General features: G+C 37.1%; 1 protein-coding gene across 5 annotated transcripts in view; it reads left to right on the top strand.

Annotated features, from left to right (window-relative positions):
• Positions 1 to 19,303, top strand: part of ADD1 (adducin 1) — a 63,321-nt gene extending 44,018 nt beyond the window's left edge. The window contains exons 11-17 of one of the 5 annotated variants that reach the window (XM_057365297.1): positions 1,796 to 1,897; positions 3,619 to 3,708; positions 4,540 to 4,632; positions 10,416 to 10,572; positions 11,425 to 11,799; positions 12,552 to 12,647; positions 16,858 to 19,303. In XM_057365297.1, the coding sequence (XP_057221280.1) occupies positions 1,796 to 1,897; positions 3,619 to 3,708; positions 4,540 to 4,632; positions 10,416 to 10,572; positions 11,425 to 11,799; positions 12,552 to 12,647; positions 16,858 to 17,210 (1,266 nt within the window). In that variant the 3' untranslated portion in view covers positions 17,211 to 19,303. Of the gene's footprint in view, positions 1 to 1,795; positions 1,898 to 3,618; positions 3,709 to 4,539; positions 4,633 to 10,415; positions 10,573 to 11,424; positions 11,800 to 12,551; positions 12,648 to 13,399; positions 13,435 to 16,857 lie in introns of those variants that run through there. The other 4 variants (XM_057365294.1, XM_057365293.1, XM_057365295.1 and 1 more) reach the window with 4 other exon arrangements.
• Positions 19,304 to 19,882: the final 579 nt, after the last annotated feature.

Below are 19,882 nucleotides of genomic sequence, written 5' to 3'. Positions count from 1 at the left end.
CTCTCTCTGTGGTATTTTTGTGGTGTTCTTTTTGGTTTAAGAAATTAATAAATACATTTGTTGTTTGTACTATCAACATGTCACTAAGTTAAATAATAATTTAATCTTGATTATAGATTTACCTTGAMGTTTTGTTATATTGACCTATAGTGATGCAGATTTACCTTGATCAAATATAGTTTTACCATAGCTTAAAGCTATGTATGTTTGGAGCAGTTTGTGCTTTTCAGCTTCAGCTCACAAAGTAGGTAGTGTTTCATATTTGAACTTATCACTGAAAGATGGAAGCAAAATTCTTGGTYACAAACTAGTCTTGTTTAATGATATACTGAAGCAATAGATCATTTCATATGGTATAACAGGTTTCTGTATTTAAAATTTTTAATGCTTGCTATTAACCTAAAGAAAATGTAGCTTGTTATGTTGAGGTTGTTTATATATATATATATATGTTTTTTACTAAAAACTATCTTTAATAAAAAGCTGGAGTAGTTTTTATCTGAGAAGATAATCATCAGTGAGTATTTCACAGCTCCATGTTCATTCCATTTTTTACTTTACAGTTGCAAAACATTTTAAAATTCTTTTGCTTTCTGAAGTCTGACAGTYTCTGGCTATCTTATTGTTTCTCGAAATAACTCAGGAAAAAATGCATAGCATTTGCTCTATAARCAGGTTTGCTTTACTGTTCGGTGCATTTTCTATTTAATAGTGATTGGAAATTAGGACACTGTACACAGTAAATATATCAAGGTAAAGAGTTAGTTGTGCATCAAATTAAACAGAACTCTATACTAAATGCACGGATCAAATAAAGCAACCTTCTATGAAGAACCCATGAAGCGCTTAAAGCTTGTGTTTGGGATATTTTTGTAACCTTCTGAGCTATGAGTTAAAAAATATTTGACATCACCAAACTGTTCCTTTAGGTTGCTGTGCTGGTACAGCTCTTTGTGCAGAAACTAATTCTGGTAACAGATCATTTTGCTGAAGTAGCTTGTTTTAATGCAAAACTTTGGTGATGCCCACTCTTGCTTCACAGTACAGATTCATTCACTAAACCTGGTTAGTGACATYACATTGCTTTTCATACTTCTGTCATCTTATGCTTTAAGTTTGCTTTGATGTTTGTTGGGTTACAAGAGGATTGAATCAATGATCTCTCTGTCTCTCTTGTGTTATTTTGTAAAAACACCCAGTGCAGAAAATGAAAACTGCATTAACAGGGTSTCAAAGCTCATGTCTTAGATCTTGCTGTACTTCTGTTTGGGTRAGGAATAGTGTCCTTTTTAAACAAATATGAACTCATTGAGAAATTTCTGATTAAAAGTGTCCTTAAATAATTTTATTGGCATTTTTCTACTGCTGTATTAGTATGTCAATTCATAAAGTGAGAAGTAGGTGGTTTTTAGAAACACAAAGCACTGGAGCTGTCCGTGTGGTCAAGTGCACAGAAAACCAGCTTAAAAAACCCTTTGTCTTCAGAATCTCTGAACTGTACATAGGAATGGCATCGTTTTGGGTGGAAGTTATTTTGAAGTTAACTGGTTCTCTATTTGCTGTTACTAACTTGACTTAATAGAATGGTTCTAATCTCTAGAAATGTATCTGAAGGTACAGTTTATATTACTGAAGAAGAAAGCAACTTAGTCTTAGGATTGAATAGAAGAATGCAATCATTGGTTCAGTTCTCTGCTCTGTATAATGCATGATCAACTGTGATGTGACTTTGCTGCTCTGAGTGTCTGTAGCCATTACAGCAGTTCTGACTCTGCAACTGTTCTTGATGTTACAGTGGACTAAAGAGGATGGACATAGAACTGCCACCTCTGCTGTCCCTAATCTGTTTGTTCCATTGAACACCAATCCAAAGGAGGTCCARGAAATGAGGAACAAGGTTTGTAAATGCAGTAAAATAACTTTCTTTTGGTTGGCAGTATAATTAAGTTTTGTACTTGTTACTTTGCTATAATGACATTTTGGGGACTCAGTAGCATAGTTCTGGTATTGTCCTGTCCCTTTATAACTAAATAATGAAACAATTCCTAAGTGTCCTAAACTCCTCTTGGAAAAAGTTGGTATTTCTGTTCATTACATGAAGACTTTAATTTTTCTTAGGCCAGTTATTGGGTACCTCTGAAACAGCCACTCCTGAATTTATGGTAATAATTCTRTACCCTGAGATAAGTTTGACATTAGTGACCTGTTTTTCTTGTTTTGGTAATACTAGCTAAAGTTCTGTGGCCTAGACAAAGTAGTCTGTGGATTTCTTTCCATATTTCAGTTTACTGTATCATAATATGCTGTGATTGTTGCAGACTTTTTTTTCCTTTGAAATTGCAAGTTAATATTTTTGAAATGAACTTGCAGTTAATTTTCCTGTTTTTGAATTTCAGATCTTCTTGTCACCAATTTACCAACAGCAAAGCACTGAATGCATTGGGATTTTTCATTTTATTTCTTTTGCAGTGTAAAATATKCCCTTGTATCTTTTTAATACTTAACTCATTCTGGGTTGTGTTGATACCTCTAACTGTTGGCCATATGGAACATGGGAGTTAGCATTCTGTTAAGAAAGGCTGTGTGCAGGGGTACTAGCAGGGATCTAAAATAATTTCTRTATGACTGATGGAACTTAAGTTTTCCTGACTTGGCACTGTAAAATAATAATAACCTGAAATGAGAATTACGGTGGAATTTCGAAGCAGTTTCTTTATGTTTCAAACACAAATGTTGTTTTATTAAAAACTTGAATGAAGTGACTAAGAGGAGTAAGTCTTCAAATTCTATACTTTCTCAATGATGAGAAGGGTAGTAAATTAGAGAGAAGTGAAAATKATATGGGATCTTTTCACTTTCTGAAATACTAAGTATTTATAATACTRCTTCTTTGTGTATTTATTTGCATACATTTTTTATAAATTGAATGCCCTTTTTAGTTGTAAAGTAGAGGTCTTTTGAGATGCATGCTTTTCTGCATTTATCTAATTTAAGTAGATAATACTAAGTTTAAAGATCCAGTTTTTGTTTCCATCRTCTGTATAGAAAGAATTGGGAGGTATTTAGGATGCAACAAAAGGGGTGTTTTTGAGAACTCCAGAGTGTTTATGGAGAGAGATTTGTATGAATTTTGAGGATATGGTCTTGACTAGATGCAAAATTGGAAAGCTGTGCTGTGTTTTMCAGTAAGGTCTGTAAGAAAATGGTATTGTGGTACAATATCAGTAACTAGTGGCAACTGATAGAAACCTACTAAGGAATGGGCAGGTACAGTAGGCTTAGAAAAGCACAGAGGTCATATTTGTATTTCTCCTCACTTTTCACAAGCTGAAATTGTCTGTTGCCTATTTTATCATGGTCTAGTACTAAAAAGCAAAGAACAACAACTTCTATGGTACTTAAAGACTAATTTCTGAGAAATGTGAGGGAACAGCCAGGAGCCTGAACATTTATCTTCAAGTGGTATTTATGAGCTCAGCTTCATTAGATGACTCTGCAGTCACAGCAATCAGCACTGGTTGTTGTCTGTTGGCAGGTTCATTCAACCCTTTTTCAAATACAAAAATATGATCAATTTTTCTCTATTGTTCATGTTCATTCTGCTGCTTTCCTTTACAGATCCGAGAACAAAATTTGCAAGATATTAAAACGGCAGGCCCTCAGTCACAGGTTCTYGCTGGGGTAGTTGTGGACAGGAGCCTTGTACAGGTGAGAGTATTAAATTCCTAAAACTATTAGCTTAATCTACAATATCCTCTGCTTTCACCTAATATATCACTATGAAATTATTCTTTAATTGGCAGAGGGTAACTGTTTATAAGGTAAGTCTTAGAGGTAACACCATTGTCTTTGCAAGAGTGCTCAGGGTCAGAAATTTAGAGGCTTCAGCCATGTAGCCCAAGCATGTCTGTAGAGGATGCTTCTTGGTTTTTTTTGCTGAATGTAATGCATGAAATTCCGAAGCCTTATTTATATGGGTTAGATTCCTTTCCGTAACTAGTTGAGCTTTGTGACAATTTTTTGTTTGTTTGATTTCTCAGTTATGTACCTTGAAGTAGTGATACTGGGCACAGCAGGCTCACTGTGGGGCAGTAGTGTTTTGTGTTAAATACGGGTTTTCATGCTTCATAATATTTTATTTGAAGAGCAGTTTGGGAAAAAAAGCCATTACATCAGTAAAACTTAAAAGCAGTGTATCTGGATATATAAAAGACTATACATCATAGCTTAAAGTAAAGTACAAATTAGAGCTGTACAGTTATACTGTATAGCTCAATAAAGCTTTTTATATCCAAGTGCTTTCAACTGCCCCAGATAATTATTTTCTGATATACTTTTTAAAGTTTGGCAAGTCTTATCTTGACCACAGCATTATTCATGTTGGGTGTCATCTTGTGTGCATGTCAATTCATTGTCATATGCGATTTCATCTACCAGTTACTGTTTCTTTGCATGTTTTTAGCAAGCATCACAATGCTTTYGGTTGATGTTTTAAAGCCCGGGCTCGGTTTGCTCTGTTTACTCAATTTACTGTTGCAGGATGCTCCCCTCTCAGACTGTACGGAATCTATTGAAGGGCTCGATCTCACAGAGCAGGCCTTTAGTCCCGCTAAATCTCTGTCTGTTAGAAAGGTACTGCCCTGTCATACTGCTCTAAATACTGTTGTTCACCCTTCATTTAACCTTTCCTTACTCTAACCTTTTTCCTCTGTAAGCTAATGATTTGGCTAGAAAACTTTAAAAAATGAAAATAGACGGATCTTCAAATTGTATAAATGTCATGATGCAAACAGTTAYTTTACCCCATTAAGAGTGTCTTAAGGATCTTGGTCTTTGTCTGTAGAAGATGGTGAGGAAACACTTGATGTTAAGTTGCTGWTCAGGTTCTGCATCTAGAGAGTTTCTTTATGCATGCTTTTAGTGTTGAACTATTCTAATTTGAGATCAGTTTAGAGTTAGCTTAATCTTGGCCTKATTACAGTGTAAGTCTGAGGATACCACATACTCAGTGTATGTTAYGTGACAAACACTGTCAACTCTTGATCTCAGAGTGCTAGATGCCTGGCTGCCTTAAAACTTCCTGCAGTTATCTACAAGAGTTGCCAAGTAATGCCCCACACTTGCAAAATTGATTGGCTTTCRCACTTATAATCATATTTGTACTTACATAATATACATTAAATACAGAATCAGTTCAAGAGGCGTGRGTATGTTGGGGTGAGCAGTCCTTGGGGCTGACTGAATGGACCAGTTGCACACTGCAAATAATATTTCTTAGAGCACTTCTAGTCTGGAAGCACAGTGTATAAATAAACATCTGTGCCTCCTCTGCTCCAGTATTTTAGCTAAAAGGTTCTTAAATCTTGGATTTAGGTCGCACCTAAACACCTCATTATCAGAACAGCTTTCTCAAGAAAAAAAACAGAATACTTTGACTTACATCRTTGTTAGAGATCTTGTGGTTTTATAACACTTTCTAATGTAATGARCCAGTTCGTGTTATAGATACTTGGATCATACTGAGAATAAGATAGTGATACTTTTCATATTTTGGTTTGTTTTGTCCGTATTGTGAAAGAAAAAATAAGAAAACACCATTTCTGGATTTCAGATGAAGAACAAAATAAAGCCAAATTCTTCCAGGCACYGCATGGATTTTATTCTCTGCTTAATTATGCCTTCAAAATGAAAAATTATTTTTATGATAATTATCACAACACAGGTGTGTTTTTCATCAGTGATATATTTCAAGTATTGTTTTCAAACAATGGCATCACTTTTCTATAAAAGTAGTCAGGTAGTTTACATGCATTTTTATAGATGTCAGAGAAGCAACAAATGGTCTATTGGTTATATGATTATGTCTAGTAGTATCATTAGGGTTAGGGTTTAGATGTCCAAATTATTTGTTTCATTTTTTGTGGAGTTGTGAAAGTGCTTTCTGCCTGAAATAGTGTGTAAAATTAGATCACAATGTAAATTACATGAGTAATTATGAAATAGGAGTGGTCTATTTCATAATCTTTACTATTTTTATATGTGTTGTGACCTGAATGCTTAATAATTTTCTGTTTGGGGAAAAAAAAACAAAAAACCAAGAAAAAACAAATCAAACAAAAAAAACCCCTAACCTCAAACCAAATAACCTCCTTTGAAAAAAATGCAACCCAAACCAGAAAATCCAATGAACTAAAAAATGACGACAAAAAAACTAGAGAAATTTCCAAGAAAGATTCTGCCATAAAACAGTCATGTTTTGTGRAACAAAGGARGTGTSCRCAATCTTGCAATGCCCACATAARCCTCGCCTGAAAAWTTCAATGAAACTGAAAAATCCTGTRCATCAAGGACTTAAAAACATTTAGGTACCAGATAATTACAAGTTCTCAGTTGACAAATTCTTTGACCCTCAATTACAGTTCAAGTAAAATTGATCTAATTGCAGTAACTCTTACAATGTATTATGTTTTCTGTACATTGGAATTTATATCAAATACTAATGCACACTATTTTGGATGAAAAAAAAMCCTCCCTGTGTACAGTATGCATGTACTGCTTTGTGCTCCTGAGCCTATGGCTGCAGCAGTAAACACTCCATTTTGCCTTGTTGCTTGCTTTATCCATATTCTGAGAGGTCCTGGCCATGTTGCAACACAACCTCCTTGTGCATTGCGTAACTTTATTCCTGTTCAGACTTGGTTAACCAARCTTCTGCTGCAGTCTTGGCTAAATGACAGGGAATATTGATTGTTCTTACCAACGACCATTCTGCAGTCTCATAAAAAGTAAAATAAATTCACATGAATTTTCAGTAATTCTTAATAGAAGGGAATTCACCCATTTTGAGTCTCTTCCTTTATCATGGGAATACTGTGGCTTTGTTTTTAATGCAGACCCTCTCAGTGCTGCCCCAGAGGTGGCACTGGGTTTGAGTGGCCACTTCTACATGAACAGTACTTCAGGAATCTTGGTGTTTTGGATAAAGGCACTGCATTARTGTCAGATTGGGTTCAGAGCAATTGTTAACTTGGACAATTATTATGAACCTAGTGTCCGATTGAGAGAAGAATTGTCATAAATAAAGTGCTGCTTTTGTCCATATTTATTCCTGAGGACTAGGTGAAGAGCTTGCCTGTTAAATAATGGTTAGCTTTGAATTTTTCTTTAAAAGCTAGATTAGGTATAGAAGTTGCAAAATGACTTGATTGTCTAAAATCTTCATGTAAGTAGTATCAGGACCATGTTTGGTATGAAGTTATATTGTCTATCATTAGATATAAATTACTTTCCCCTTGTGTCTCCATAGGAGCACATACCCGTGCAAAATTTTTAAGAGTGAAAATGCATTCTCTTCATTAATATAATCTATGCAGTGTTTCTTACAGTGGAGAAAATGCTGTTGATATTTGGGTGTATGCATATGCAATCAAATTTCAAGTAGTCATCAAAATACTTTTGGAATCATCATCAAAGTAGTACTAGTATCAACATAATCCAGATGAGATCACTAGAACATTAATTTCCTTCATGTGTTGAAACAGAATGGGAGTCTATGGGAATTTATTCCCTCTCTACAGGCTCTTTAACACTGGATGTAACTCCAGACCGGTTTTCTTGTTCAGTTTTTCTGAATGTTGATAGGAATCTCTGAATGGCATGGTCAGGTTGATAGCTCTGCAAAGTCTTGTCTATTTTAGTGTCACTTTTAACAATTGGAAATATGTTCTGTACTTCTTAGTCTTTTGTACTTGTTTTCTTTCTGTCCCATTTTTCTTTCAAAATGTTTCATTTTGTGTTACATATTTTTATTTGAATTCTTAGAAGGCTGCTCTGTTGCCTATTCTACGAAGTAAAACATCTCTTCTTGATTTGTACATGGTTTAGAGCAATCACATTGCAGAACTTACTAACATGCTACTAGTAATTTATTTCCCACATAGACTCAGTTCCTCTGCCYGAATCATTTTCATTAGTGGCCTTTGAACTGTGTCCATGTTATTGCTACTGAATGAAACTGGACGTGTTAATCTGGAATCAGATTTCAGCAGATCAAAAGTTTTCCTTTCTAGTCTCTTGTATAGTTTTTCTGCTTTTATGATCCAATGTTCTTGCCTCTGATCTTTTCAATGCTGCTTCTCTTGGGTCAAAGCTACTCAGCAAGTACAAATACTGTTTGCATTGATTGTGGGTGTTTCTTGTGGGTGTTCCATTTTGGTTTCTTTTTTTTGTTTTTTTTGTTTTTAATCTAGTAAATGTGATAAGCTTGATTTGCTGCTTTCATTCCCAGTATTTAACAAAGGTACTCTCCTAAGGAGGAGAACATGGCATACCAGAGCTCCAGTCATCTGCAAACTGCCTGTCTTGCTGTTTGTCATCATTAAATCAACAGGCACTCAGTAATATTCTGTTTCATTAGAAGTTGTTCTACCCAGTGATTCTGGATTTAACTTGCAACATTCAAAGATTCTTAGAAACTCCAGGGATATTAACTGTGTGTCTTGTTCCTCTCTTGACTTTTTTAATCCCAGAAAACTTTAGAAACACTGCCTGAGATAAGTACTTTACAAGGTCCCACTACTTATGCTGTTTCAATTAAAACTATGGACTTAGTTTGAAGTGTGGGCAAAGATAGAAAGGGAAATATAAAATTGCCATGGTGATCAGTTTTCTGCCATCATTAAAAGCTGGAATCTGTAGTTTTAGGTGTGTTTTGAATTTTCTACAAAACYGTTAGGATTTGTTTCTGTGACCCTTTCATGCTTTATCTTCTGAGAAAAGCTGTGACAATCAAATCAGTGCTTGATGGATACAGTTGAGAAAAGGCTTTTGACATTCTACTGACATTCTACGTATAAAATGGAATTTCCTCTTATTTTATAGAAAAATGGAAACAATTGCTAATGTTTTAGAAATGTATATCTCTTGCAGTTCCTTTTAGAATCTTTAGTGGAGATTTATTGTTACACTGTTTGCTCTTTGGTACATCTGGCTGGTGTTTGCTTCCTGAAGAACAGTGTAGATTCTAACAATCATCTGGTCTTACCTGCCTGGATTACTCTAGACCAGATTTCTGGAGATCTCTTATGAGGCTTTCAGAACTGTTCTTGTCCTCCTTCCATCAAGATATTCTTGTCTGTCACCTCTTTGGTGCTGACAACTTGTCCAAAGCAGCTCTTGGCATCCAAAACAGCATTCTGTCTAATTTCCTCATAAGTTTTACAGTGGCCATCCTGTGCTTGTCTGTGAAGTGTGGACATGGGATAGAATGTTTGTCTCTTGTTCGGGCACTGTGTATTTTTGAACTGTACTTTCTAATGCTTTCTTCTAAATATTGGTACAGACAACATTTGAATATGGAGATGACCTGGGTCAATCAGTAGCCCACACCTATTGGGTAATGGAGTTCAAATACCTCTTTTCTATAATGAAGASAGTTTGGGTGTCACCACGACATGGGGTGCACTCATTACACATCAGTCACTTCCAAACTCGTGTCAGAGTTCTGTATATCCAATGGAAAAAGCCAAATGCTTAGGCAAGTCACTTGAGAGATAGAGCAGCTATCTCCAGGCAAGCATTTTCTGAACCAGTGGCTTTAGCCTTTACTATAGGATTAGAGAAGTAAAACTAAAAACTTTAACATTAGGGAATCTCTGATGCAGCTGCTTTTGTCCACTGGAACTTACTGTACTTAGAATTGCTAATGTTATRTTTTTATTTGTRTAACCTTTTATCTGGCTTATATGGYAWATGTTATAGATTTAAATATGCTAACTTGTATCAGATTACAGTTAACCTTAATTACTTAAAAATGGCTTGTTGTAAGCTGTTAATCTGGTGTATACAGAACACATACAAGATGGCTTTTTACTATAACATCTGTTAGGTGTTATCTAGTAGCTGGTAGARATGGCTTTTCTGTTATTAAAAAAATACAAAGCAAAACAAAAACCCAAAGCAAAATAATAATAAACCAAAACAACAAAACAAACCASAAACAAAAATACCCATGAGCTGAGTTCTTAACCCTTTACAAGTATTCTGTGCCCAGACTGGCATGCAGATGGGCTTGGTATCATRTTTCTTTCATGGGGAGAAAAAGAAACTTGATATACTTTTGTGACTTGAAATATAATTCAGCTGGACTGTTTGGCTGCTGTTTGATTTACTGCTAAATGGTGAATATTCCCTGGTAGAGATCTGTTTTCTCCTTTATACTAACCTCCTGTGATTAAAATTAAAAAAAAAAAAATAAAAAAATCTATAATAGATTTTTTTAAATCTAAACGAGGAAAAAGGAGCATTTTCCAGGTTRTATTTTTGTTTTGTTTTTGGTTGCTTTGTAGTCTCTCTGTCTCTAAGGGTTCTGCAGGTTACTGCTTGATTGCAAATGAATCTTAATTTTCTTTYGCCAGGGAGAATTGGTGACTGCATCAAAGGCAATAATTGAGAAAGAATATCAACCAAAAGTCATAGTGAGCACAACAGGACCAAATCCCTTCAATAAACTGACTGATCGAGAACTGGAAGAATATCGCAAAGAAGTAGAAAGAAAGCAGAAGGGACCAGAAGGTTGGTTTCTCTGTGTGTGTTCTTTTACCAGCATGTTCCTTAATAATTGGAAGGTGGGTTACCTGCTAAGGCCATGGATAAATTACCCAGCTTTTGTATGTTTCAGTTTTTCACGTGTTAATTAGAAATTTGAAAAATATATTAGAGATAAAATGTGTGAACTAAGTGTTTTAAGTGTGAGTGTTCTGTAAAATGCATGGATCTTACTTGAAAATTGTCCTTGTAGACAAACTGGGCAGTAGGGCCAGTTATTCCTGCTGTTAAGAAGCTGAAAGTTTGAAACTTCAGTCAGAAAAGTGTTTCAATACTGGTTGTGTTCTGCTTTGTTTCCCTTGGCCCTAGAGCYTAGGCTAAGGTGAGGGAATGATAGTGCTTTATAGCAGCAACACTGCAGTTTCTAAGTCACTGGAATATGTGGATTTGGTATTGAATAGAGAAGATACACAATAGCCATTTGTAGCAATTTGATTGCTGTTTGGAAATATGACATCTTGCAGGCTTCTACCAAAGTGGACTTTTTTAATTATCCTAGATTTCTGACWGATTTGTGCTCTAAACAGAGGCCATTGCCGCATCTGAGGTGGCTCTCTTGCTTTACTTTTGAATAATTTTAAAGGATGAGACTTAAAATGYTCATCTCTTGTGGAGTTTTGAATTTGAGTGATGTAGGAACCAGAAGTGCTGTTTCTTTTGCAGTGTGTGTTCCCTGCATCTGCTTTTTGGGGCAACAACATAGGAGCTGTTGTGTTTGGTTAATGAAGTACTGGGTGGTGTGGGATGGGGTGCTGTGCTGTCATGCCTGTTWAACTGCATACCTTTATTCTCTCAGTAACAATGCCACATCCTTCTTAGATAAGGTATCAAAATACGGAGAGACTGTGTTACTGAGGCAGACACCAGCTGGGGAACAGAGTGCAGTGCTTAGAAATCAGATCATCAGTGAGCAAAACACGTCAGMTAAAAAATCTCTGGATTTGAAAGGCAGATCAAACACCTTCCAAGGAACAGATACGAAGACTTTAAAGGATCGTGACGTATCATCACTGTCTAAGTCTTTAGATAACACTCAGTTTGCTGCTGCATGGGTTTCTTGTCAGACCATGCAGCAAATCATCCCACATCTAAACGGAGAAGAGCCAGATGGGCAGAAGTCCTCCCATAAGGAATTTCATACTGCAGTGATCAAAGCGTTAAGGTCCGATCCTGACCTTTTGGCTGAGGCCTCAGGTATTACTAACATGGTACAGCTATGCTTGCAATCCAAGGAACAACCTCTTTATCTACACCATTTGGAGATTCTGTCAGTTGACTCTCATCTGTGGGACTGATTTAATTTTAATTGTGTAGGTGAACTGTGTGGAACAATGCTTTAGTGTTCCCGATATATGGTGTATTCTATTAATATTTTCCTTTGGATCTAGGGTTATTTAAAGCTGGAAGCAAGGGGGGATCCTCCTTACTAATAACAAATACTGAAACCACTGTGAAATCTCTTTGGAATCATATAATTACTGCATGTTTTTCCRATTATCTGTGCAGTCTTCTTTCGGGATGTAATTTTGTTTACTCGAAATTTCAGTAATACAAAGCAAGCAAAAGAGTATTACCTTATGTAGGCCTGACAGCCTATCCYCTCTTCCATGTTTGTTTATATCTTCCTTGTGTTTTTTCCAAGTTTTCTTTATAACAGCATGAAAAATTAATTCATAAATTATTTTATTATTCATGCTCTCTTAAAGAAAAAAAAAGAACAACCAACTCCAAAAAAAGATACAGAGCACAACAGTGACTTGAATGGTTTTGGTATTATCAAACTATCCCTTAATTTTCTTTTGCTTGTTTTGTGATTATTTAATATCCTGGCAGAATTTTGATTCAGAAAACTGTATCTTCTGTGCATGGAGCGAAAGGACATTTGTTTTCTCTCATGCTGAGAGGTTTTATTTGCCTTTTTAATCTCCTTTCGCTTATACCTGCAGAGCCTTCAGAAGATGGCAGGCCACAGAAAGAGAAAAGCCCCCCTGACCCCACTTCAGCTCGCACTCCTCCCAGTACGCCAATTAAAATAGAGGAAGGTACGTTTTTCTGCCGTGGGGACCAGGGGAAACCAGTAACTGCATCCTTAGTGACTGACACACAGGAGAACATGAGCTAGAACTAATAACAGTAAAAATCCCTTTTGTATTTCATTGTTATACTATCAACAAGATAATCCACCGAACTGTGAGTCTAAMAGGAGTTTYGTTTACAATAATAAAGAAGTGTGCATTAATATAAAGACAAATTTCCATCTCTTCAGAATTGCCGTGTCATCTCTTGGTGTTTCTCAACTGATTTACCTTTTTGTACATTTTCCTCAAGATAATTGCTCTTACTAAATGAAATAGTGTCTGATGGTAAACCAGACACGTATCTAGATGCTTTGGTAAATCTTCTTCACTGATTGCACATTTCTTAAACATTATTGTACTTGGATTACACCTCAATAAATATTTTTCCTACTCAATTTGAATCTAGATTTGATTATTTGCTCACCTTATGTCATAGTTTTAACTAAAATGAGAGCAGGGCTCCTAAAGTTGATAATTCCCTCAAAAAAAGGATAAAATTATAATCTTGAGCAGGTGTAATCCAATTATTGTCTTGTTTCCTTTACCTTGTAYATTGGATATATCACTTGTCTGTTAGTCTGCCATTCACTACTTCATCTCATTCTGTTTTCTACAAGAATGGTCGCTACCATTCTTCTAACGTAACACAATGGCTGTGATGAATGCATAGATTCTCTACTTGTGCTTTTTTCTTCTTGTGGCTGCGTTACAAACAGGAGATGGATATGCTAAAGAATACCTGTTACCATAGTAAGTATCATTCCATACTCTGACCTGCTTTTGTGCTTTGCTTCTTGCTTCTTTGTTCACTAAGGTTTTTTTTTTATTTTGCTTTTATTTTCAAAAAGCAGGCTTCTTCAGTCAAGATGTTGATTTCTTTAATTCTCAGTTCCATGTAATTCCAGGCAGTTGCAGATCTCATGTTAAAGCACACTCCCCCTTTGAGAGAGACTGTGAAAGTCGCCTTCCGTGTTTCCATATCTGTGTGTCCAATTCCTCAATTTCAAAAGGAATAGTCTGAAGTTGTCTGGCAGATATAGCTGAAACAGCCCTGGGAGTTTCTGCCCCAACAGTTTGCTGCTGCCCACACAACTTGGGCCTGGTAACAAAACGGGAAGAGTTCCTAATCTATTCCAGTGCAAAATCCACTGACATGAATTTAATTTACCTAGCAGACTTCTGCATGGAAATGGATGTGGGACTACTCCTATGTTTTGTGTTAACTGTAGGGGAGTTCAAATTCCAAGCAAGGAAGAGCAGCAAGTACTTGGTGGCAGCAACTTCTACAGCTGTTTTGGCTAGCTCTGCAGGGCTCCTTCGGATTATACTTTAAAGGAATAAGGATGTYTGTATGTCCTGTTATATCCAAAAGTCAGTGTGTTTGTCATAGGTGGAAAGTCAAACTATATTGTAGACACCTGTGATGTTATGATAAAGTTCTAAAACCTGAAAGTTCTTTTAAACAGAGAATTGTGTTCTACAAACTCTTCTAGTTGTGTAAGTTTTCTAGGACAAACATACAAAGCTTATTTTAGAGASTAACTGTGAGTTGACACCATGAAGAGTTTGGTTGGGGGGAGGTTCCATTGAATGACAATTTTCTCTGTATACAACCTCTTCCCAACTTTGATTCATTATATTCTTTCTATTTAAGTGTAGCTGAAATCAGTCAAKTGTTTAGTGTTAACTCAATTATAGCCTAGTTTGTATGTTTGTCCACATCTTTGTGTTGGGAAAAGAATAAACCAAAACCCCATAAACCTTTATTTTCATAGTTAATGTGAATTGTAAACACACACCAGTATTGATGTTATGCTTTAAACTCTGAAGCCACAGTATATATATATAAAGGGAGACCACAAATGTAAACACGATTATTTTTAAAGAAAAGAAAATATTGAGGTACTGCTGAGTTCTAAAACTGTACATAGGTTTTGCAGCAAGAAATAGGTTTTTCAAGCTTCCTAGTTACATTAGTGAAATCCATCCAGTAGAGTAGCAGGCATTTACATRTTGTGTGCTAACTTAATTGAATGTGGAATTCTTAGATCTTCCTAATTCTGGTAAAATATTGCCCTTAGCAAACTAGATAAACAGATGTTTGCTGGATTCCAGCATCACATAATCCATTTAGTAAGGATGATGGGAACTYGACAAACTGGGAAGGATAGCAGTCCTGGGTTAATGAGTTATAAACCCATTTATATTTATTCAACACTCAGGCCAGCTGGCAAATGCTGCTTGAATGACTGTAGCTTCCTATTCTTTAATTTGAAGAATTTCGAATCCCTTTTTAAAAACTTCAAAACTTTGCTTTAAACTTCATTTAAAAAAAGCACAAACACCTGACTGACAGTCCAGTATGGTGCTTGTTCTAAAAATTGGGCCAACTAAGGAATAGAATATAATATTTTTTACTTCGAAGGGACATAGCTGATCATCTAGTCCAACTGCCTGACCCAGTTCAGGGCTGAAAAAAAGTTAAAGCAAATTGTCCTAATCTCTTACTGACAGTGACTGGCCTGGGGCCTTGTCCATCTCTCTGGGAAGCCTACTCCAATGTCTGACCACCCTCTTAGTAAAGAAATGCTTCCCAAAGTCCAGTCTGAACATCCCCTGGTGCAGCTTTGAACCATTCCACATATCCTCTTACTGGATCCCAGAGAGACGAGCTCAGCAATGTTCTCAGTTAAAGTTTTCAGACTTTTCTGAAAAATCAAATGAAATCCAAAAGCAGTGTAGTGGTMGTGAAGAATTGTAACTGGTGTTTCTTATATATTTGTGTCTCCCGTACATAGACTGAACTACAGCTTCAGGAGGCAGCTTGGATTGTACATAAYTGCTTTCTCTTTTTTGCTCTGATTTCACTCCTGCCTGCATTATAACTTTTAAACTGCTAACTTGTGCATTCCGAGTGTTTGGCACTGAATACTAGTGTGTGGTGTTTATTTAACCTATTAGAAGTTMATGGTGCTCTAGGCAAAACATGTTTGTTTCCTAGCAGGTATTCACAGAACAGAGCCCTCTAAAATATATCAGAGGATTATTAATCCCATCTGGCAGATGTAAAAAGAACACTGTCTTTTTCATAGGAAAAATGTGAAAGTATCAAATATTTTCTGTAAATTCTTGTGAAAGCCTTCAGTCTTTTCAAATTAAAACAAACAAGATTTTGAACGGGGGAAAAARTAGTTGCCTTTCATTTGTGCCTCACAATGAGCATGGCCTGGATTTTGTTCTAAATTCCTCCTTACGTAACATCAGTGGGGATAGATGTGACACAGCTAACGGGACACTGCTCGGCTGCGGTGCACGGAGAACATTGCAGGGAACTCCACAAAGTGCTCCTTGTTGAACCCTTGCACAAAGAGGAGCCTTTAACAGCATCCCTAAAGCACAGCGGTGAGTGGGGAAAGTGTTGCAGTTGAGGGAGGAGTGGCTCAGTTCTCCTTTGGACATACAGTTACCACTGGACTTTTGATGTTCACTTTTGCAGGGTGAGTTTTTACTGTTGACATCACATAAATAAACAAAATAAGCTGTATTGCATAACCTGCTGAGCTCATTTAATTTGATAAACTACATGGATTTTACTTATAGGAATCCATAATATGTACTCATATATTGCAAAAAAAAACCTGAAGCCTTTGTGATAGGAAATCATATTTTGAAGCAACATATCATGGAAGAATATTATGAAAATCCATTCATTGTGATCATAAATTGGCAAGCCAACAATTTAGAAATTAATGGATTTGCATGTATGGGATCACTGCAAATCAGCAAAAGAGATGAGAATAAATATATAGAATTGCAAAATACTCTACTCAATGCCAATGAAAACTGTAGGTTTAATTCCTACTTTATTGCACCAAAATCTCATGTTGCCTGCAAGCATCACAGGTAAAGCAGGAGCAAGATCTGAACACTTACTTTCTTCCTGATTCAGTTCAGCTTTATCTGTTCTGTGTGAAGAAGTTTAAAAAAAAAATAGAACTTTGGACTATCTTATTTCTTCTGTGCCCAAATCTGGCAAACAGCCCTATTACAAAGGCTTTTATGCAAAGTAAATATATTAGTTTCTTTTAGAGCGCGCTCACCATCCACTTGCTTCGCTTGCCCTGCTCCAGGGACACTTTTGTAAACTCACTGTCCCTGTCTGTCCGTCCACCAGAGACACGGCAGGACCAGACCTACAGAGATGACAGTGATGCTGCAACTTTCAAGCAAACCCTCCCAGATCTCACCCCTGATGAGCCTTCGGAAGCACTCGGCTTCCCTCCCTTAGGAAAGGAGGAAGGGAGATGTGACCAAGACGTGCCCAAAAGCCAAACAGAACCACCTGCAGTGGAAAATAAGGAACCCCAGTCTCAACCCACTGAAGAGCCAGCAACACCAACAGCTGAGGAGGGGACAGCAGCTGATGCAGGTAGTGATGAATCTCCAGGGAAATCCCCATCAAAAAAGAAAAAGAAGTTTCGCACTCCTTCCTTCCTGAAGAAGAGCAAAAAGAAGAGTGACTCCTAAAGGCCAACCCACTGCAGAAACACTGTCATATTTTAAAATCCATTAACCACTAGAATGTACCAGATCGTACTGAGTGTTTTGTCTTACTATGTAAATGAATGCCACAATTAATCCAACCAGCCCCTCAAGTTATGGCTTGATTGTTTAGGGTTATAACCAGAAATTAATGTCCAAAAAGGTGCTAATCCTGTGTGTTCAGCAGCTGCCACAGATCTGATCCCTAATTTGTAATCAAATGTAAATGACTTCCATGTGGAAGGCATTGATTCACTATTTTTAATGTAAAGCCTGCACTGCTTTGCAAAAGAATATAAGAAGTTCACAATTAAAAATAAACCACCCATTGCTTACCACAAGAAGTGTTCTTTCCAATATTCTATTCCAAGCCACAGGTAAATTTCTTAAATTTTGACTTTTAGAGAGGAAGCTTTTGCAGTGGTGTTCTCAAGGGGGCGTATTCTTGAACTGACGTGTAAACTTCTGCAAGCTTGTGAGTACAGGTTGTGTTTTGGCCAAGCTTTGAGGTTCTCCATTGCTTCCTCTCTTTCTCSCTTTTCACTATTGTTACAAAATGAAGGTGATTTTCACTTTTTTTTAATAACTGGCTGGTGAAATCAATCTTTGATGTCTAGGACTGAAATGACTGTGGTGTGTTCCGCTCATGTTGTGTGTTCAAAGAGCCCAGTCTTGACCTGGTTTTTTTCTTTCTTGTGAATTACAGTTTAAGGGAAATCTGTCTTTGCTCTTGCCTCGCTGAGTCATGTGGYGATTTGGCTGTTAGAAAAGGTTAAAAAGTAACTGAAGTAAAGKTATTTCCGAAGTTTTTCAGCTGGTGGTGTGGAGCATGGGCAGGTGTATTTTGGGCCTTAGCACAGGTTTTTTCATCCTCTTAAAAATCCCTTTATTGCACATGCAGCCTTGCTGTGCATGAAACCCCATGTGCAGCTTTWTGTGTTTGTTCCTTCCCACTGATAAAAATGTAAATGCATTACACTGAGTATTTCACCTTGTTTTAGAGTAATTATATTTTCACTTACAAAAGCTGGCATTTCTTTAAATCTTTTTGTTGTTGTTGCCAGCAGTCAAGTGCAGAAATCCTGTGTAACCTTAAAGGTGTATTTTCACCGTTTGCTATAAATGTTTGTTTAATGTGCAGCATGGCAAATCACTCCCACCACTGAGTTCACTATTTCCCAGTTATTGCCATGCTTCTGTCTCTCACTAATTGTAAAAGTAATTTAAGATCAGGTAGGTCAAGCTTGCGGAATTCTCCAGAAAGCAGGTRCCATTCCCCGGCCCAGGGCTGGCGGGTCGGTGACCATTTCTGGTTTCTACAATTTGCATTTCAGGTTTAACAGCAGCAAACCCCTACACCCTGTGGGGGTGAGGGCAGCACACTGACTCACAGTATGTGTCTGTAACACAACAGAACATGGATGTAACCTTTTAGGACAATATTAAATGTTGCAATTGGTAAAATAGCAGAGAACTAATGCCTTACATTCATGCAGCAGAAAGCACAGAGGGCCGGGCGGGTGGAGCAGCTGGAGGCAGCTCTGGGTGGGCAGAGCAAGGCCTTTGTCAGGTTGGGAGGTGCCGATGCCTCGGGCTGGGTTTACACAGCGAAGGGGCAACAGCTGGGAGTGGAATTAGAGCTGTCAGTGTTCCAGTGAGGAGAGCTTTGGAGGTGGCCACTGGTACCGTGGGAAAGGTGTCGTGGCCTGGYTGGGTGGGACAGAGCAGGCGGGCACAGGGCAGGAGCCCCCGGACAGCAGCGCTCAGGCAGGACTGCATGGCACGAATGGCTTTCAGCTTCTACTCTAACCTTGTATGTCCTTGTACACTAGGAAGCAAACAACACTTATTTTGCTAAATTGTGTTTTATTGCAGGGTCGTAACTAAATGACTAATTGCTGTATGTTTCAGTTCTTTACTGAAGTCCCTCCATTTATCTTGACCACATATGCAATGAYTCTTAATTTCTAATTTTGTAGTTTGTTCTTTTTAGTTCTTTGTATTACAATATGAAATGTAGTCATGTATGGTATGGTTACACACTTTGGGGCAGAATAAAGTCCTGTATTTTTTTCTTTCTTTCTTGTATCATTAAGTTCTACTCACAAATAAAACTCTTGAAAAAAAAAAATCCATGGTCTGCTTTCAAAACTTGTGCACTTTTATTCTGTAGCCTAATTTGCTTTTGTTTCCTATTAATTATTAATGTGTTGATTAATGATGACTTTCATTCTCAGAAAATACGCAAATTGGCTACTGTAGGTTTCTTCCCGCACCCATTGCTGGTGTTGGCATGGTGGTGCCATCCATGTTTGGCTCCCTCAAGGAGGCCTTTGGCACCTTGGATAAAATTCTGGGCCCACTTKGGCTCAGCCAGACAGAGATGTTCAGTTCAGATGGTGTAACAACTGTAATGAACTGACCACAGGACTGTAAATGTAACCGTTTATTTGTAATGCAAAAAGAACAGGGCTTGGTAATCAAAAACATCACAGAGTATTAGAAATATAAAACATCTCTCCAAATGTAATTGTATATTAAAAACAGTGCACCTGTGCCAAAGTACCAGTGGGGTACCAGGAAGCCTGTAGTSTGCTGCTGCTTTTGTTGGACCGTCAGGTTTGCCGGTGTGGCTGCAGCATTTGCAGAGCTCTTGT

This window comes from Malurus melanocephalus, unplaced genomic scaffold (genome assembly GCF_030028575.1).
Source record: "Malurus melanocephalus ecotype Western Australia unplaced genomic scaffold, MMel_1.1 scaffold_50, whole genome shotgun sequence".
In the NCBI taxonomy this organism is placed as follows: Eukaryota; Metazoa; Chordata; class Aves; order Passeriformes; family Maluridae; genus Malurus; species Malurus melanocephalus.
Note: the sequence above shows the minus strand (reverse complement) of the source record. Positions and strands in the feature narration are given on the sequence as shown.